The sequence below is a fragment of the Rhinatrema bivittatum genome, chromosome 6, assembly GCF_901001135.1.
Source record: "Rhinatrema bivittatum chromosome 6, aRhiBiv1.1, whole genome shotgun sequence".
Taxonomy (NCBI): Eukaryota; Metazoa; Chordata; class Amphibia; order Gymnophiona; family Rhinatrematidae; genus Rhinatrema; species Rhinatrema bivittatum.
The window spans coordinates 13,188,228-13,204,285 of NC_042620.1; the positions used below are offsets into that span (position 1 = coordinate 13,188,228).

The 16,058-nt window shown below is 51.4% G+C and overlaps 1 protein-coding gene across 2 annotated transcripts in view; it reads right to left on the bottom strand.

Annotated features, from left to right (window-relative positions):
- Positions 1-16,058, bottom strand: part of SLC11A1 (solute carrier family 11 member 1) — an 87,343-nt gene that overhangs the window by 38,944 nt on the left and 32,341 nt on the right. For both annotated transcript variants that reach the window (XM_029605058.1, XM_029605057.1), the window contains exons 6-11: positions 12,051-12,121; positions 8,449-8,516; positions 7,495-7,650; positions 4,915-5,073; positions 3,848-3,934; positions 1,962-2,081 (exon numbers count right to left, since the gene is read on the bottom strand). In XM_029605058.1, coding sequence (XP_029460918.1) covers positions 1,962-2,081; positions 3,848-3,934; positions 4,915-5,073; positions 7,495-7,650; positions 8,449-8,516; positions 12,051-12,121 — 661 coding nt within the window. The remainder of the gene's footprint in view (positions 1-1,961; positions 2,082-3,847; positions 3,935-4,914; positions 5,074-7,494; positions 7,651-8,448; positions 8,517-12,050; positions 12,122-16,058) is intronic.

The window sequence follows — 16,058 nt, forward strand, 5'->3', positions numbered from 1 at the left end:
AGCAGATCTTCATCGGAGACCCATGCGGGCATCACACTGATATATGTAAAGCATGAATACAGCACAGACAGCTGAAGAGCAGATCTTCATCGGAGACCCATGCGGGCATCACACTGATATATGTAAAGCATGAATACAGCACAGACAGCTGAAGAGCAGATCTTCATCGGAGACCCATGCGGGCATCATACTGACATTGGACATATAAAGCATGAATAGCTTCATACTCCTGGGGGAATTCTGCGCACAAAAACTTAAAATTCTGCAATTCGAAACTAGGGGACATACAATCAACTTATTGGTTAATACATTTAAAACTAATAAGAGAAATTTTTTTTTAGTGCGCGTATAATTAAGTTCTGGAATTCATTGCCAGAGGATGTGGAGAAAGCTGTTAGTGTAGCTGCATTTAAAAAAGGTTTGAAAAAGTTCCTGGAGGAAAAGTCCATTAACAATTATTAAGGTGGAGTTGCAGAAATCCACGTCTTATCCCTGGGATAAGCAGCTTGGACTCTCTCCACCCCTTGGGATCCTGCCAGGTTCTTGTGGCTTGGATTGGCCACTGTTGGAAACAGGATACTGGGCTTGGTGGACCCTTGGACTGACCCAGTATGGCAGGTTCTTATGACCTTTCTTCCTTCACCAATGTGGTCTGATGTTCCCTTCTTTACTCCTCCCTAATAATTCGATTCTCCTAACCTGGGCAGCATTGTTGCCCCTGCCTCAGGTGCACTAGCCCAGCACCAGCAGCATTCCCAGACATGGGGGGGGGGGGGGGGGGGGAGTCCTAGGGGAGGAGGGGGAGCTGCTGGAGTGTGGATGCCCCATTACCACAGAGCTGTGTGAATGGTAAACAGTTTTTATTACTTTCTCAATCATGGTCACGGTTTATGAGAACGTTCTGCTACATCTGTGTAATGTAATGGAGAACTAGAAACATAGAAGTGACGGCAGAAAGGCACCAAACGCTCCCTCCAGTCTGCCCAGCGAGCTTATGGTAGCATCTGCCGCGCCATACAGGTCTCCCCCATACTTAGTTTCCCAGACTATCAAAGTCGGAGCCCTTGTCGGTTGCTGTCTGAGGTCAATTCCCCTTTCCTCCCTGCCACTGAAGCAGCGAGCAATGATGGAGTTGCATCAAGAGTAGGAAGGTTTATTGGTTAAGGGCAGTAACCACCACACCAGCAAGTTACCCCCATGCACACTTTTCTTTATTCCCATCCTCTAACCTTTAGGGATCCACAGTGCTTATCCCATGCCCCTTTGAATTCTTTCAATGTTTTCATCTTCACCACCTCCTCTGGATCCACCACCCTCTCTGTGAAGAAATATTTCCTGACATTGGTTCTGAGTCGTCCCCCCTGGAGTTTCATTTCGTAACCCCTAGTTCTACTGATTTCTTTCCATTGGCAAAGGTTTGTCGTTGATTGTGCATCACTAAAACCTTTCAGATATCTGAAGGTCTGTATCCTATCTCCCCTGCACCTCCTCTCCTCCAGGGTATCCATATTTAGGTCCTTCAGCCTCTCCTCATAAGGCATTCGATGGAGACCCCCCACCATTTTGGTCGCCCTTCTCTGGACCACCTCCATCCTGTCTCTGTCCCTTTTGAGATACGGTCTCCAGAACTGATATACATAGATACACAGCTTTTATTTAAGAAAAAGAAAGAAAATATTAGGATAAAAAGGAAGGAGATGTAGGAATAAGACCCAAAGAGAAGCAAGAGAGAAGGTAAACAGGCAAGCTCAGATATTTTGGAGAATGTCACCAGTGCTGTTGCTTTGAATTACTATTGCTACCTCAGAGGATCGCCACCTGCCCTCCGTTGTCTTATTCACCATTCTCCTTTCTTTTCCCCCAAACACGTTTCATTGTAACGCCTTTGGCACATTTGTAAATAAAAGAGCATTCGTCAGAGGAGATCCTCATCTTCCTCCCATTCAAACATTAGCACTCACCTCCATAACAAACTGACCAGCATATGTCCCCGTCATTGTCGAACTCTGACCTGCGGCCAGGATCCCCACTGCCCAGATGTACAGAGCCGCTGGACCAAAAAAGCAACCGAGGATAACGCCCTGGAGAGGAAGCCGGCAAATTAAGTAAAATATTCATTCCGCGCGGCCGCACTCCCACTGCAGCTCACCATAGCCCGGGAATCAGTAACGGTAACAGGCTGGGGTGTAAGGTAAGGACACAGCACTGCCGGGGGCATCGTCCTGGGCAAAACAAAACGGGCCTCTGGGTTTATTCCAGTGTCCTGTGGACGGGGGAGGAAATCCAGATTCGAGCCTCCTGTTTAGGGAATAGGGAGCGAAAGGCGTACCATGGGAATGATAATTAGTGGATTGGGGAGGGAGTGTGTGTATGTGGGTATGTGTGTGTGTGTGTGTGTATATGTATGTATATGTGTATATATGCAGGTGTGTATGTGTGTGTGTATATGTGTATGTATGTGTGTATGTGTATGTATGTGTGTATGCATGTGTCTGTATGCATGTGTATGTATGTGTATGTGTATGTATGTGTGTATGTGTGTGTATATGTATGTATATGTGTATATATGTATGTGTATATATGCAGGTGTGTATGTGTGTGTGTATATGTGTATGTATGTATGTATGTATGTGTCTGTATGCATGTGTATGTATGTGTATGTGTATGTATGTGTATGTATGTGCGTATGTGTGTGTATGTTTGTATGTATGTATGTATGTGTGTGTATGTGTATGTATGAGTATGTAGGTGTGTGTATGTGTATGTGTGTATATGTATGTGTGTATGTATGTGAATGTGTGTGTGTATGTATGCATGTGTGTGTATGTGTTTGTGTATGTATGAGTATGTAGGTGTGTGTATGTGTGTATGTATGAGTATGTGTGTATATGTATGTGTGTATGTATGTATGTGAATGTGTCTGTGTGTATGTATGTGTGTGAGGGTCTCAGTACTGGAATAGTATCATGGCAGGAGTGAGGTGCACTGGCAGAACTGTGTCTGTGTGTATGTGTGTATGTATGTGTGTATGTGTGTGTGTGTGTGTATATGTGTGTATAAGTGTGTATGTATGTGTGTATGTGTGTAGAAGTGTGTGTGTGTATGTATGTGTATGTATGTGTATGTGTGTGTATGTGTATGTGTGTGTATGTGTGTATAAGTGTGTATGTATGTGTGTATTTGTATGTGTGTGTGTGTATGTGTGTGTGTATGTGTGAGTGTGTATGTATGTGTGTATAAGTGTGTATGTATGTGTGTATTTGTATGTGTGTGTGTGTATGTGTGTATGTGTGTAGAAGTGTGTGTGTGTGTGTGTGTGTGTATGTGTGTATAAGTGTGTATGTATGTGTGTATAAGTGTGTATGTATGTGTGTATTTGTATGTGTGTGTGTGTGTGTGTATGTGTGTATGTGTGTAGAAGTGTGTGTGTATGTGTGTGTGTATGTGTGAGTGTGTATGTATGTGTGTATAAGTGTGTATGTATGTGTGTATTTGTATGTGTGTGTGTGTATGTGTGTATGTGTGTAGAAGTGTGTGTGTGTGTGTGTGTGTGTGGTGGGGGTAGGGGGCAGGCACAGGGAAAGCACCAGAGCCCCGGGAGCTTCATTCCCACCCCTCACTGGTGAGGTGGAGCTGGGACTGCCTGAGCAGTTATCCCAAGGACAAAGAAATGCATTCAACCTGAATAAAGCCAACCCAGGTCTAATCCTTAGTGGGCATCCCACACCACCCCGGGCTCTGCTCGCTCAGTGACAAGACCGGAGGCTTCAGAGCAGGGGAGGGGGGACAGCAGAGAAACCTGGCCCTCGCCTGCCCCTGACCTTTGGCCGGTTCCCTGAGTACCTACCCCTTTGTAGATGTCCACAGACAGAGTCTCATTGCTGATGGGAAAGACGCCGGCGTGCGGACTGCTGCTGTTCCTGCACTCGTCGTACTGTAACACAGACAGGCAGAGCAGTTTATCAGGGCATTCGCCAGCTCCCTCCCTCTAACACCCCCAGGGCAGCCCTCTGTCCTCTGACGGCGCACACCATGTCCTGGGGGGGGGGGGGGGGGCTAGGCGTGTAATGGAAACCCTAGGGTGCTAGCAGGGCCGGATTTAAGAGTTTTGTGACAGTGCTGGGAGACCCTGGAGATCAGAAACGGGGGGGGAAGGGACCTCTGAAATGGACGACTGGAGTAGGCTCCTCCTTGGCACCGCTGGCACTCCTCTTTGGCCTGGGTATTTGGCCCCCTAGGCAGTTCCCTGTGTTGCCCATGCCTAAATCTGGGCCTGGGTGGTAGACAATATGTCCTGGGGTAGTAATGGGACTCCTGTGGTACACAGCGTGTCCTGGGGGTGTAAGGGGACTCCTGTGGTACACAGCGTGTCCTGGGGGTATAATGGCACTCCTGTGGTACACGGCGTGTGCTGGGGTAGTAATGGGACTCCTGTGGTACACGGCGTGTGCTGGGGTAGTAATGGGACTCCTGTGGTACACGGCGTGTGCTGGGGGTGTAAGGGGACTCCTGTGGTACACAGTGTGTGCTGGGGGTGTAAGGGGATTCCTGTGGTACACAGTGTGTCCTGGGGGTATAATGGCACTCCTGTGGTACACGGCGTGTCCTGGGGGTATAATGGCACTCCTGTGGTACACGGCGTGTCCTGGGGGTATAATGGCACTCCTGTGGTACACGGCGTGTCCTGGGGGTATAATGGCACTCCTCTGGTACACGGTGTGTCCTGGGGGTATAATGGCACTCCTCTGGTACACAGTATGTCCTGGGGGTGTAAGGGGACTCCTGTGGTACACAGTGTGTCCTGGGGGTATAATGGCACTCCTGTGGTACACAGTGTGTCCTGGGGGTAGTAATGGCACTCCTGTGGTACACAGTGTGTCCTGGGGGTAGTAATGGCACTCCTGTGGTACATACTGCATCCTTGTTGGTTTTTTTGTAGAAGGCCTCAGCAAACACTGCCATGACAAAGAGATTGATGAGGAAGGAGACAAAGAGAGCAATACTGGACTCAATCATAAAGTAGAAATTTGCTTCTTTCATTTCCTGTTTCTTGGATCGATCCACAACGCGGGTCTGTGGGGGGAGCAGAGGAAAAGGTTGGTGTTACAGAAGTAAAGGCGCTGGAGACATCCTGTGATTTCTAACCTCAATAGGATGGGATGTGAGGTGCAGGCTGCAGCCAAGAACAACCCATAAGAGCTTGTCTGAGGAGATACTGGAGGTACCCCCTGATCCCACTGACTTCTAATAAACTTGGTGGGAGCGTTGGATATATTATATGAGTTCTCAGTCACAACTACCAGCAAAATGCAGAGGGTGCAAGGGCTGAAAATACCAGGAGGAGATCCAGCAAAATGCAGAGAGCACAGGGGACTCCAGAAAATACAGAGAGTGCAGGGACTGAAAATACCAGAGAAGACTCCAAAAATATAAAGAGCACAGCAGCTGAAAATACTGAGGAGACTCCAACAAAATGCAGAGATCACAGGGGCTGAAAATACCCGAGAAGACCTCAGAAAATACAGAGAGCACAGGGGCTGAAAATACCCGAGAAGACTCCAGCAGAATGCAGAGAGTGCAAGGGCTGAAAATAGCAGAGAAGACCTCAGAAAATACAGAGATCACAGGGGCTGAAAATAGCAGAGAAGACCTCAGAAAATACAGAGATCACAAGGGCTGAAAATAGCAGAGAAGACCTCAGAAAATACAGAGATCACAGGGGCTGAAAATAGCAGAGAAGACTCCAGAAAATGCAGAGAGTGCAAGGGCTGAAAATACCAGAGAAGACTCCAGCAGAATGCAGAGAGCACAGGGGCTGAAAATACCCGAGAAGACTCCAGCAGAATGCAGAGAGTGCAAGGGCTGAAAATACCAGAGAAGACTCCAGAAAATACAGAGATCACAGGGGCGGAAATTAGCAGAGAAGACCTCAGAAAATACAGAGATCACAAGGGCTGAAAATAGCAGAGAAGACTCCAGAAAATACAGAGATCACAGGGGCTGAAAATAGCAGAGAAGACTCCAGAAAATACGGAGATCACAGGGGCTGAAAATAGCAGAGAAGACCTCAGAAAATACAGAGATCACAGGGGCTGAAAATAGCAGAGAAGACTCCAGAAAATACAGAGATCACAGGGGCTGAAAATAGCAGAGAAGAACTCAGAAAATACAGAGAGCACAGGGGCTGAAAATAGCAGAGAAGACCTCAGAAAATACAGAGATCACAAGGGCTGAAAATAGCAGAGAAGACCTCAGAAAATACAGAGATCATAGGGGCTGAAAATAGCAGAGAAGACTCCAGAAAATGCAGAGAGTGCAAGGGCTGAAAATACCAGAGAAGACTCCAGCAGAATGCAGAGAGCACAGGGGCTGAAAATACCCGAGAAGACTCCAGCAGAATGCAGAGAGTGCAAGGGCTGAAAATACCAGAGAAGACTCCAGAAAATACAGAGATCACAGGGGCGGAAATTAGCAGAGAAGACCTCAGAAAATACAGAGATCACAAGGGCTGAAAATAGCAGAGAAGACTCCAGAAAATACAGAGATCACAGGGGCTGAAAATAGCAGAGAAGACTCCAGAAAATACGGAGATCACAGGGGCTGAAAATAGCAGAGAAGACCTCAGAAAATACAGAGAGCACAGGGGCTGAAAATAGCAGAGAAGACTCCAGCTGATATTTTGATGCAGCTCCAACGTTGCTCTCTGCTTCAAGGGCGAGGTATAACAGGGAAATGGATTCAGACAGCACCCGAGGGCCCGGACTTTTATGAATTGGGAAACAGATAAGCATGGGGGTAACTTACAGGGCACAGAGGATGCTGTCGTGGGCTTGCTGGGCACTTGGTCCTCCTTTTCTGCTGCCCTCATTTGTATGTTTCTCTGTTCTCGCTCTTCCTTCTGGATCTCCTTCTCTCACGGGGAAGATTTCCCTGCTTCCTTTTCTCTTCTCTTCCTCCATTCTCCCCTTTTCTCCTTCAATTATTATTCCCATTCTCCTTCATTATCTCCCAGGATTCCTTCCCCACCTCAAATACACGAAATCTAGAGTCCTCTCTTCCTGTGCCCCTCCCCCTCCCCAGTCCTCTCTCCCTCCCCACCATCTCTCCTCCATCACGGGTCCTGTCTCCCTCGCCTCTTATCCTGGGTCTGATCCCCAGTACTCTCTCTCCTCAGCTTCATTGCCAGCTCTCCTCCTCTCCCTTCCTAACTTTTCTCGTATCTTCGGCTCTCTCACCTACTCCCTCCTCTCCATTGTCCTACACTTCCATCTCCTCCACCCCCTTCTCCTCAGTCCCTCACTCCTAAAATATCTCCTTTTCCTTCCCTCCGCATTTCTTGCCCCTTCCCTCCACCCATCCTCTGTTTTCCTTCCTCTCTTCCCCATCTGCCCTCCTGCTTCTTAGCCCCCTCCTCCCAGCAGTCCTAGCTCTGCCTCCTGCCCAGCCCCTTCTGCACTGGGGAAACCACCGCCGGCCGCGCAGAGGCGCTCTTACCTTGACCAGGGACGAGTGGAGGAAGATGTTGTGAGGCATGATGATGGCCCCGATGATGCCCACGGCTTGCAGGAGCTCCGGAGAGCCGCAGCCTTCACAGTAGGGGAAGACCATGCCCTTCAGCACCTCCCTCTGGTCAGGCTTCACCACCACGTACTGGAAGGAAGGAGCAGGCCCGTTACTCGTCAAGGGTCATCCCGGAGGAAGGCGCCAGCTAAGCAGGCTCCCGTGCCAGGGAAAAAGCGACGGGAGCAAGGTCGTCCACGGAATCCCGAACCTTCAGGAACGTGAATGCGTAGGGATGAGTCCGGCCGAAGGTTTGAGCGGCGGGGCTGGAACCCTCCCATCCTCTGCCCTTCGGACTCTAGCTAGGGAGGTGAAATGTGCCCGCCTTCCCCGCCGGACCTGGAAAGGCCCGATAAGAGGAAACATCCCAGCCAGCACTGGAACTGGCGGCCTCCTGGTCCACGGCAGCAGCTGTAACGAGCAGCCGTAAGGAGGCGAAGCTGCTGGATGTACAGTAACAGCTCTGGTCCCCTTCCTCTTGTCCGGAGGGGACTCCTTACACCTGGTCAGGGTGATCTGCTCCTGCCCACGCTATGGATGCACCCTCCAGACTGGGGTAACGCTCCTGGAAACATAAGCCGCCGTATCTCTCCTGAGTGCACCGTGCTGACGGGTGGAAGGAGCGGCGCCACCGACTGCGGAATCGACATAACTGGGAGACGGCAGGCACCGCAGGGCCTCTCTTTTTGGAGGAGCTTCTCTTCCAGCCTCGGGGAAACCGGGTGGGGGTTTGGTTTGCCCTGCGAAGCTGTCAGAAAGGTGGGGGGGGGGGGGGAGAGATTTCTCCTCTGCCCCGTGGCTCTGAACGCATCAGTCCCCCACACCTCACCCTGACAGGGCCGGTACAACGGAAAGCATTAAACGAAGGGGGTTTTCAGGCATTCTCACCTCGTAGCCAAAGGTCAGGGCCATGATCGTGATGAGGAGACCAAACAACGCTTCCAGCTTCCGGAGACCTAGGGTGGGAGAACGGGGGCAGGAGCAGGAGATACATCAATGACAGCAACCACTGGAGACTCGTCTAATTCCCATTCTAAAAGAGCTGACATGACCTTCTGCGTTTCCACCACCAAAACGCTGATCCTGACCCTGCTGAAATACCTCGTTTACTGCATCTTGTGTTATGTTCTGCAGGGGCTGAATTATGTGGGGTGAGCCAAGGCGACCTCCATCGGTTGCTGGATCTAAGTGAACGGGAATGTCCACCCAAGCCAAGTCTTTACAACGCATTTCAGAGTCCAAGGGTGAATGAAAGCTACCTCAGGCATTGGCAGGGACCTTGATATATTAGGAAGCTCCCTGAGGTTTCCTAAATGTATTTATAGAATGTTCAGTCAACAAACAACGTTCTACCCAGTGCACCCTAGCATGATGGAAGGAACAGCCAAAGGTACGCATGAGCAGGCAGGATGGGGGAAGGGCGAGGCAGGTGTGACCAAGCAGGATGGGGATAGGGTGAGGAAGGTGTGAGCAGGCAGGATGGGGGAAGGGTGAGGCAGGTGTGAGCAGGCAGGATGGGGGAAGGGCGAGGCAGGTGTGAGCAGGAAGGATGGGGATAGGGCGAGGAAGGTGTGAGTAGGAAGGATGGGGATAGGGCGAGGAAAGTGTGAACAGGAAGGATGAGGATAGGGTGAGGAAGGTGTGAGCAGGCAGGATGGGGATAGGGCGAGGAAGGTGTGAGCAGGCAGGATGGGGATAGGGTGAGGAAGGTGTGAGCAGGAAGGATGGGGATAGGGCGAGGAAGGTGTGAGTAGGAAGGATGGGGATAGGGCGAGGAAGGTGTGAGCAGGCAGGATGGGGGAAGGGTGAGGAAGGTGTGAGTAGGAAGGATGGGGGTAGGGCGAGGAAAGTGTGAACAGGAAGGATGAGGATAGGGTGAGGAAGGTGTGAGCAGGCAGGATGGGGATAGGGCGAGGAAGGTGTGAGCAGGAAGGATGGGGATAGGGCGAGGAAGGTGTGAGTAGGAAGGATGGGGATAGGGCGAGGAAGGTGTGAGCAGGCAGGATGGGGGAAGGGTGAGGAAGGTGTGAGTAGGAAGGATGGGGGTAGGGCGAGGAAAGTGTGAACAGGAAGGATGAGGATAGGGCGAGGAAGGTGTGAGCAGGCAGGATGGGGATAGGGCGAGGCAGGTGTGAGCAGGCAGGATGGAGATAGGCGAGGAAGCTGTGAGTAGTAAGGATGGGGATAGGGCGAGGAAGGTGTGAGTAGGAAGGATGGGGATAGGGCGAGGAAGGTGTGAGCAAGCAGGATGGGGGAAGGGTGAGGCAGGTGTGAGCAGGTAGGATGGGGGAAGGGTGAGGCAGGTGTGAGCAGGCAGGATGGGGATAGGGCGAGGCAGGTGTGAGCAGGCAGGATGGGGATAGGGCGAGGAAGGTGTGAGTAGGAAGGATGGGGATAGGGCGAGGAAGGTGTGAGTAGGAAGGATGGGGATAGGGCGAGGAAGGCGTGAGCAGGCAGGATGGGAGAAGGGTGAGGCAGGTGTGACCAGGCAAGATGGGGATAGGGTGAGGAAGGTGTGAGCAGGCAGGATGGGGATAGGGCGAGGAAGGTGTGAGTAGGAAGGATGGGGATAGGGCGAGGAAGGCGTGAGCAGGCAGGATGGGGGAAGGGCGAGGCAGGTGTGAGCAGGCAGGATGGGGGAAGGGCGAGGAAGGTGTGAGCAAGCAGGATGGGGGTAGGGTGAGGCAGGTGTGAGCAGGCAGGATGGGGGAAGGGCGAGGAAGGTGTGAGCAGGCAGGATGGGGATAGGGCGAGGCAGGTGTGAGCAGGCAGGATGGAGGAAGGGCGAGGCAGGTGTGAGCAGGCAGGATGGGGATAGGGCGAGGCAGGTGTGAGCAGGCAGGATGGAGATAGGCGAGGAAGCTGTGAGTAGTAAGGATGGGGATATGGCGAGGAAGGTGTGAGTAGGAAGGATGGGGATAGGGCGAGGAAGGTGTGAGTAGGAAGGATGGGGATAGGGTGAGGAAGGTGTGAGTAGGAAGGATGGGGATAGAGTGAGGAAGGTGTGAGCAGGAAGGATGGAGATAGGGTGAGGAAGGTGTGAGTAGTAAGGATGGGGGTAGGGTGAGGAAGGTGTGAGTAGGAAGGATGGGGATAGGGCAAGGAAGGTGTGAGCAGGAAGGATGGGGATAGGGCGAGGAAGGTGTGAGTAGGAAGGATGGGGATAGGGCGAGGAAGGCGTGAGCAGGCAGGATGGGGGAAGGGCGAGGCAGGTGTGAGCAGGCAGGATGGGGGAAGGGCGAGGAAGGTGTGAGCAAGCAGGATGGGGGAAGGGTGAGGAAGGTGTGAGCAGGTAGGGTGGGGATAGGGCGTGGCAGGTCTGAGCAGGCAGGATGGGGTTAGGGCAAGGCAGGTGTGAACAAGAAGGATGGGGATAGGGTGAGGAAGGTGAGAGCAGGTAGGATGGGGATAGGGCAAGGCAGGTGTGAGCAGGCAGGATGGGGATAGGCGAGGAAGCTGTGAGTAGTAAGGATGGGGATAGGGCGAAGAAGGTGTGAGGAGGAAGGATGGGGGTAGGGCGAGGCAGGTGTGAGCAGGCAGGATGGGGATAGGGTGAGGAAGGTGTGAGTAGGAAGGATGGGGGTAGGGCGAGGTGGGTGTGAGCAGGCAGGATGGGGATAGGGCGAGGAAGGTGTGAGTAGGAAGGATGGGGATAGGGCGAGGAAGGTGTGAGCAGGAAGGATGGGGATATGGCGAGGAAGGTGTGAGTAGGAAGGATGGGGGTAGGTGAGGTAGGTGTGAGCAGGCAGGATGGGGATAGCGAAAGGAAGGTGGGAGTAGGAAGGATGGGGGTAGGCGAGGAAGGTGTGAGAAGGAAGGATGAGGGTAGGGTGAGGAAGGTGTGAGTAGGAAGGATGGGGGCAGGGCGAGGAAGGTGTGAGTAGGAAGGATGGGGGTAGGGCGAGGAAGGTGTGAGTAGGAAGGATGGGGTTGGGCAAGGAAGGTGTGAGTAGGAAGGATGGGGGTAGGGCGAGGAAGGTGTGAGTAGGAAGGATGGGGATAGGGCGAGGAAGGTGTGAGTAGGAAGGATGGGGAGGGATATCATACATATATTTGTGAGTAGGAAGGATGAGGGTAGGGCGAGGAAGGTGTGAGTAGGAAGGATGAGGGTAGGGCAAGGAAGGTGTGAGTAGGAAGGACAGGGTAGGGTGAGGAAGGTGTGAGGAGGTGGGATAGATATAGAGTGAGGTAGGTATTAGTGAATAGGATGGAGGTGTGAATGAGCAGACTGGGGGTAAGGTGAAGCGGATAGGAGTGGGGAGGAGATGTAGGGTGATGCAGGTGTGAACAGGCAGCTGGCACAGAAGGGATAGGGCAAGGCAGGTGTGAGTGGAGTCCTGAGCAGAGCAGGAACTCCCCGCACCCGTGGCTCACCCTGTCATACCGTATGCCTGCCCTGGACCCCTTCCTATTCCCCTGACTCTGTCCGTGGCAGCACACGTGTCTGGGCAGACAGTCAGAGCGGCTCCCTTTGCGTACGCAGAACTCACCGTATTTATCGAGGAAGAGAAACAGCAACGTGTCCACGATGGTGATGAGAACCCCTCCCCAGAGAGGAATCCTGCAAGAGAGCCAGGGCAAAAGAGGACATCGCTTTATCTGCCTTCCAGCCTCCTCCCTCAGCGAGGGGAGGAAGTTGGATCACAAGAGAAAATTTTAAATAAGAGTCCAATTGTGTTCACGGCGAGGGTCACGAGTCAGTCAAGAGGAGAAGAGGATCCCTGGCTTATCAGAGCTGTGCTGGAGGTGTCTCAGGAGTCCCTGCTGGGGATCTCCATGTTCTGGGTCTCGTGACGGCTCCCTCGCTCTCTCTCTCTCGTTTCTCTCACATCTGCGGGTCCTGGTAGTTCTGGCACGGGGGGGGGAGAGGACCTCTTGGCCTCCAAACAGGGCTCTAGCACTGACCCTAGCTGAAGTAGTAGGATGTCCCCACCTTATCGGGCCTGGTCATGCCGTTCCCGCCGCCCGCGTACAGGGAAGGAGTCGCCAGCGAGCGTGTGCAGAGCCAACTGGGACAGACCTGACAGACCTGCAATGCAGACTGGGGAGGTGATTTTCAAAAATGTTTACTTGCTTAAAACTGGGTTTTACACGGGTAAATGCACGTTACTTGTATAAGGGGGTTTTTGAAAATTGCCACTTGAATTGCATTTGAATGGTCAATAGATTTTACACACGTGGAGTGCACTTTAAGCGAGGAAATGGCTTTTGAAAATTGCTATGATGAATAGCACATTTACGTGATAAACTCCTTTGAAACTACTTCCCCTCCGTGTTATCAAGAAAACCCTCTGGAAATATTGGGAGTTCTGAATGAAACGTTGATTGTTTCTAAAAGAAAGGCCCCTCTGGAGCCCTGGAACGGTGGTGCCCAAGCCGATCCTTGGCTATCCCCCCGCCGTCCAAGCTATCCTACTGAATATGCATGAATGTATGCAAATATATCTCATGCATATTCATGAAAGATATCCTGGAACCCTGAGAGCAGACCCGGGCACAGACGGTTGGAGGTTCAAGGTCCCTCCCCGCTTTCCACCGCTGTTAATGTGGCATCGCTGCATTTAAAGTCCGGGACCCGGGACCGTGAATGGCCAGAATTAGGACATTTAATTCTCAAAGCCCATTTTCAGAAATATTTTGGAGACATCTGTGTTTGGAAAAGGCGGCTTGGGAGGTACGGTCAGTTGGACAGGATGAGGGGCTCTTTCGGGACAGGACAAAACAAGTAGGAAAAGAATTGCAGGACGATCTGCATGAGCAGCTAAAACGTATTATAATTTGGTTAAAATCCCGTCCCAATTGTTTCCCCGGGCAGGACTTTCCTTGGGCGACGCGGGGGTGAAGAATTGAAACCGCAGTAACCCTTCCCCTGTCACCTACTCTCACTTCCCGGTAATTTAGTATTTGCCTTCACAGTGTGCGATGAGGCACGTGATGTGCAAACCGCTGCCTTCCCAGGTTACATGCGCTTCATTAAGAGCAGGAAATAATAATATTGTGTAAGAGCCCTGCTGAATAAGACATTCCTGCAGGAATTCCACTTTTACAAAGTGATTTCTGAGCAGCAAGTCCACCGAGGTTGGGTGAGTTGAGGAAACCGTTGGCAGCACAGGCTGATGAGTCAGGCTTTCAGCTTAGTCTTTTGTTTTCTAGTTCTGTGCTCGATCCATAACTGCATGACCTGGGTTTCTTGCTTTTATATACTGAGCACTCACAAAAAAACGGGACGAGTTAGCCCAGGACTGAAATTTCTGCCAGTTCCTCCCTTTTTGGTGTCGGTTTCCATTCAGATTAAGTAAGGACGAATGGGAAAACCACGGGCCGATTGGTCTGACCTCGCTGGCGAGTAAATTCATGGAATCACTACTAAAACACAAGACGAGCCCTTGTCTGACGCAGAATCGCACTTCTCGTGATTTCACCAAAACCTTTCTCAGGGCACCGCATGATAAATAAATGTCCTTGGTGTGGGCCCTAGAAGGTGTGAAAAACATGAGGAGGGATCTAGCGAAGCCCGAGGAATGGTCTAGAGCAGGGGTGGCGAGCTCCAGTACTCGAGGGCCGCAAACAGGCCAGGATTTCAGGACATCCCCAATGAGCACGCGTGAGAAAGAGCTGCATCCAGTGGAGGCAATCTGTATGAGCAGGGAAAACAGATTATAAACTGGCAGAAATTTCAGTCCTGGGCTAACTCGTCCCGTTTTTTTGTGAGTGCTCAGTATATAAAAGCAAGAAACCCAGGTCATGCAGTTATGGATCGAGCACAGAACTAGAAAACAAAAGACTAAGCTGAAAGCCTGACTCATCAGCCTGTGCTGCCAACGGTTTCCTCAACTCACCCAACCTCGGTGGACTTGCTGCTCAGAAATCACTTTGTAAAAGTGGAATTCCTGCAGGAATGTCTTATTCAGCAGGGCTCTTACACAATATTATTATTTCCTGCTCTTAATAAAGCGCATGTAACCTGGGAAGGCAGCGGTTTGCACATCACGTGCCTCATCGCACACTGTGAAGCCAAATACTAAATTACAAATCTGAAAAGAAGGGTGCACACAGGTTCCTGAAACCTGGCCTGTTTGCGGCCCTGGAGGACTGGAGTCGCAAAGATTTAATGCTAAAAAAATCAGTCATGCGTTTGGGTTGCAAAACATCAAGGGAACAGTGTAGCATAAGGGGTGAGGTTCTTCTATTGCACAAAACAGGAGAAGAATCTGGGTGGGAGGGATCCTATCTGAGTGATCCTATCTGAGAGCGCTTCTTCTCGTGGTGATCCCATGGTATAAGCCAGAAGAATGCTTGGGTGCGTAAGGAGAGGACTGGGCAGCAGAGAAAGGAGGTGATATTGCCCCTGTATAGGTCCCTGGTGAGACCTCACTTGGAAGGCTGAGTACAATTCTGGGAACCCCACCCTCAAAAGGATAGAAACAGGATGGAGTCGCTCCAGAGGAGGCTACTGACTTGGTCAGCACCGGTGCTCATCATACAGCACACCAGGACAGACATCAGGACAGACGTCAAGATCTAAACATGCACACGCGGGAGGAAAGGCGAGACAGGGGAGATAGGAGAGAGACATTCAAATACCTCCAAGGTTTCCCTGCGCAGGAGGTGAGAGAGGTCATGGGATGAGGGTGAGAGGGAGTAGAGTCAGGAGTAGTGTAAGGAAATAATTTCTTTACAGAGAGGGTGGTGCATGCATGGAGCGGCCTCCCAGTGGAGGTGGCGGAGACAGGGACAGAATCTGAATTCAAGAAAGCCTGGGACAGGCGCAGGGGGTCTGAGCGGGAGAAGGCGGCACTGTAACGCTGAGGTGTGCATGGCACACACGGGCTTTATCTGCCGGCACGCTCTATTTCCCTATGAATATTTCTGTAGCTTTCCTATACATTCGCCTATCCTGAAACTGTGCTTCCTGTAGGTTCAACCACATTTTGTGTCGGCTGCTGTAGGCTGAATGTGTGCACAGAGAGACTAAGGAATACATAAAGCGATGGACTTTTAAGGGGGGAAAAGCAGTAAAAACAAGACAATTTACATAGGGGCAGATACAGAAAACCGCGCGGGAGAGCCGGCGAGCGCCCAAACCACTCTCCCGGGCGCGCGATTCGGGAGGGTGGCCTATGCAAATGAGGGCCCACGGTAAAAAGAGGCGCTAGGGACACTAGCGCGTCCCTAGCGCCTCCTTTTTGACAGGAGCGGCGCCTGTCAGCGGGTTTGACAGCCGCCGCTCAATTTTTCCGACATCAGTTCTCAAACCCGCTGACAGCCACGGGTTAGGAAAACGGACGCAGGCAAAATTCAGCGTCTGTCTTCTGACCCGCGGGCCGCGGGCCGATTCTAAATTTTTTTTTTAAATTTTTTTTTTACTTTTGGGGCCTCCGATTTAATATCGCTATGATATTAAGTCGGAGGGTGTACAGAAAAGCAGTTTTTACAGCTTTTCTGTGCACCCAGCAGTAACTGCTGCTCCGTGTAAGTTACCCCCATGTTTCTGTTAA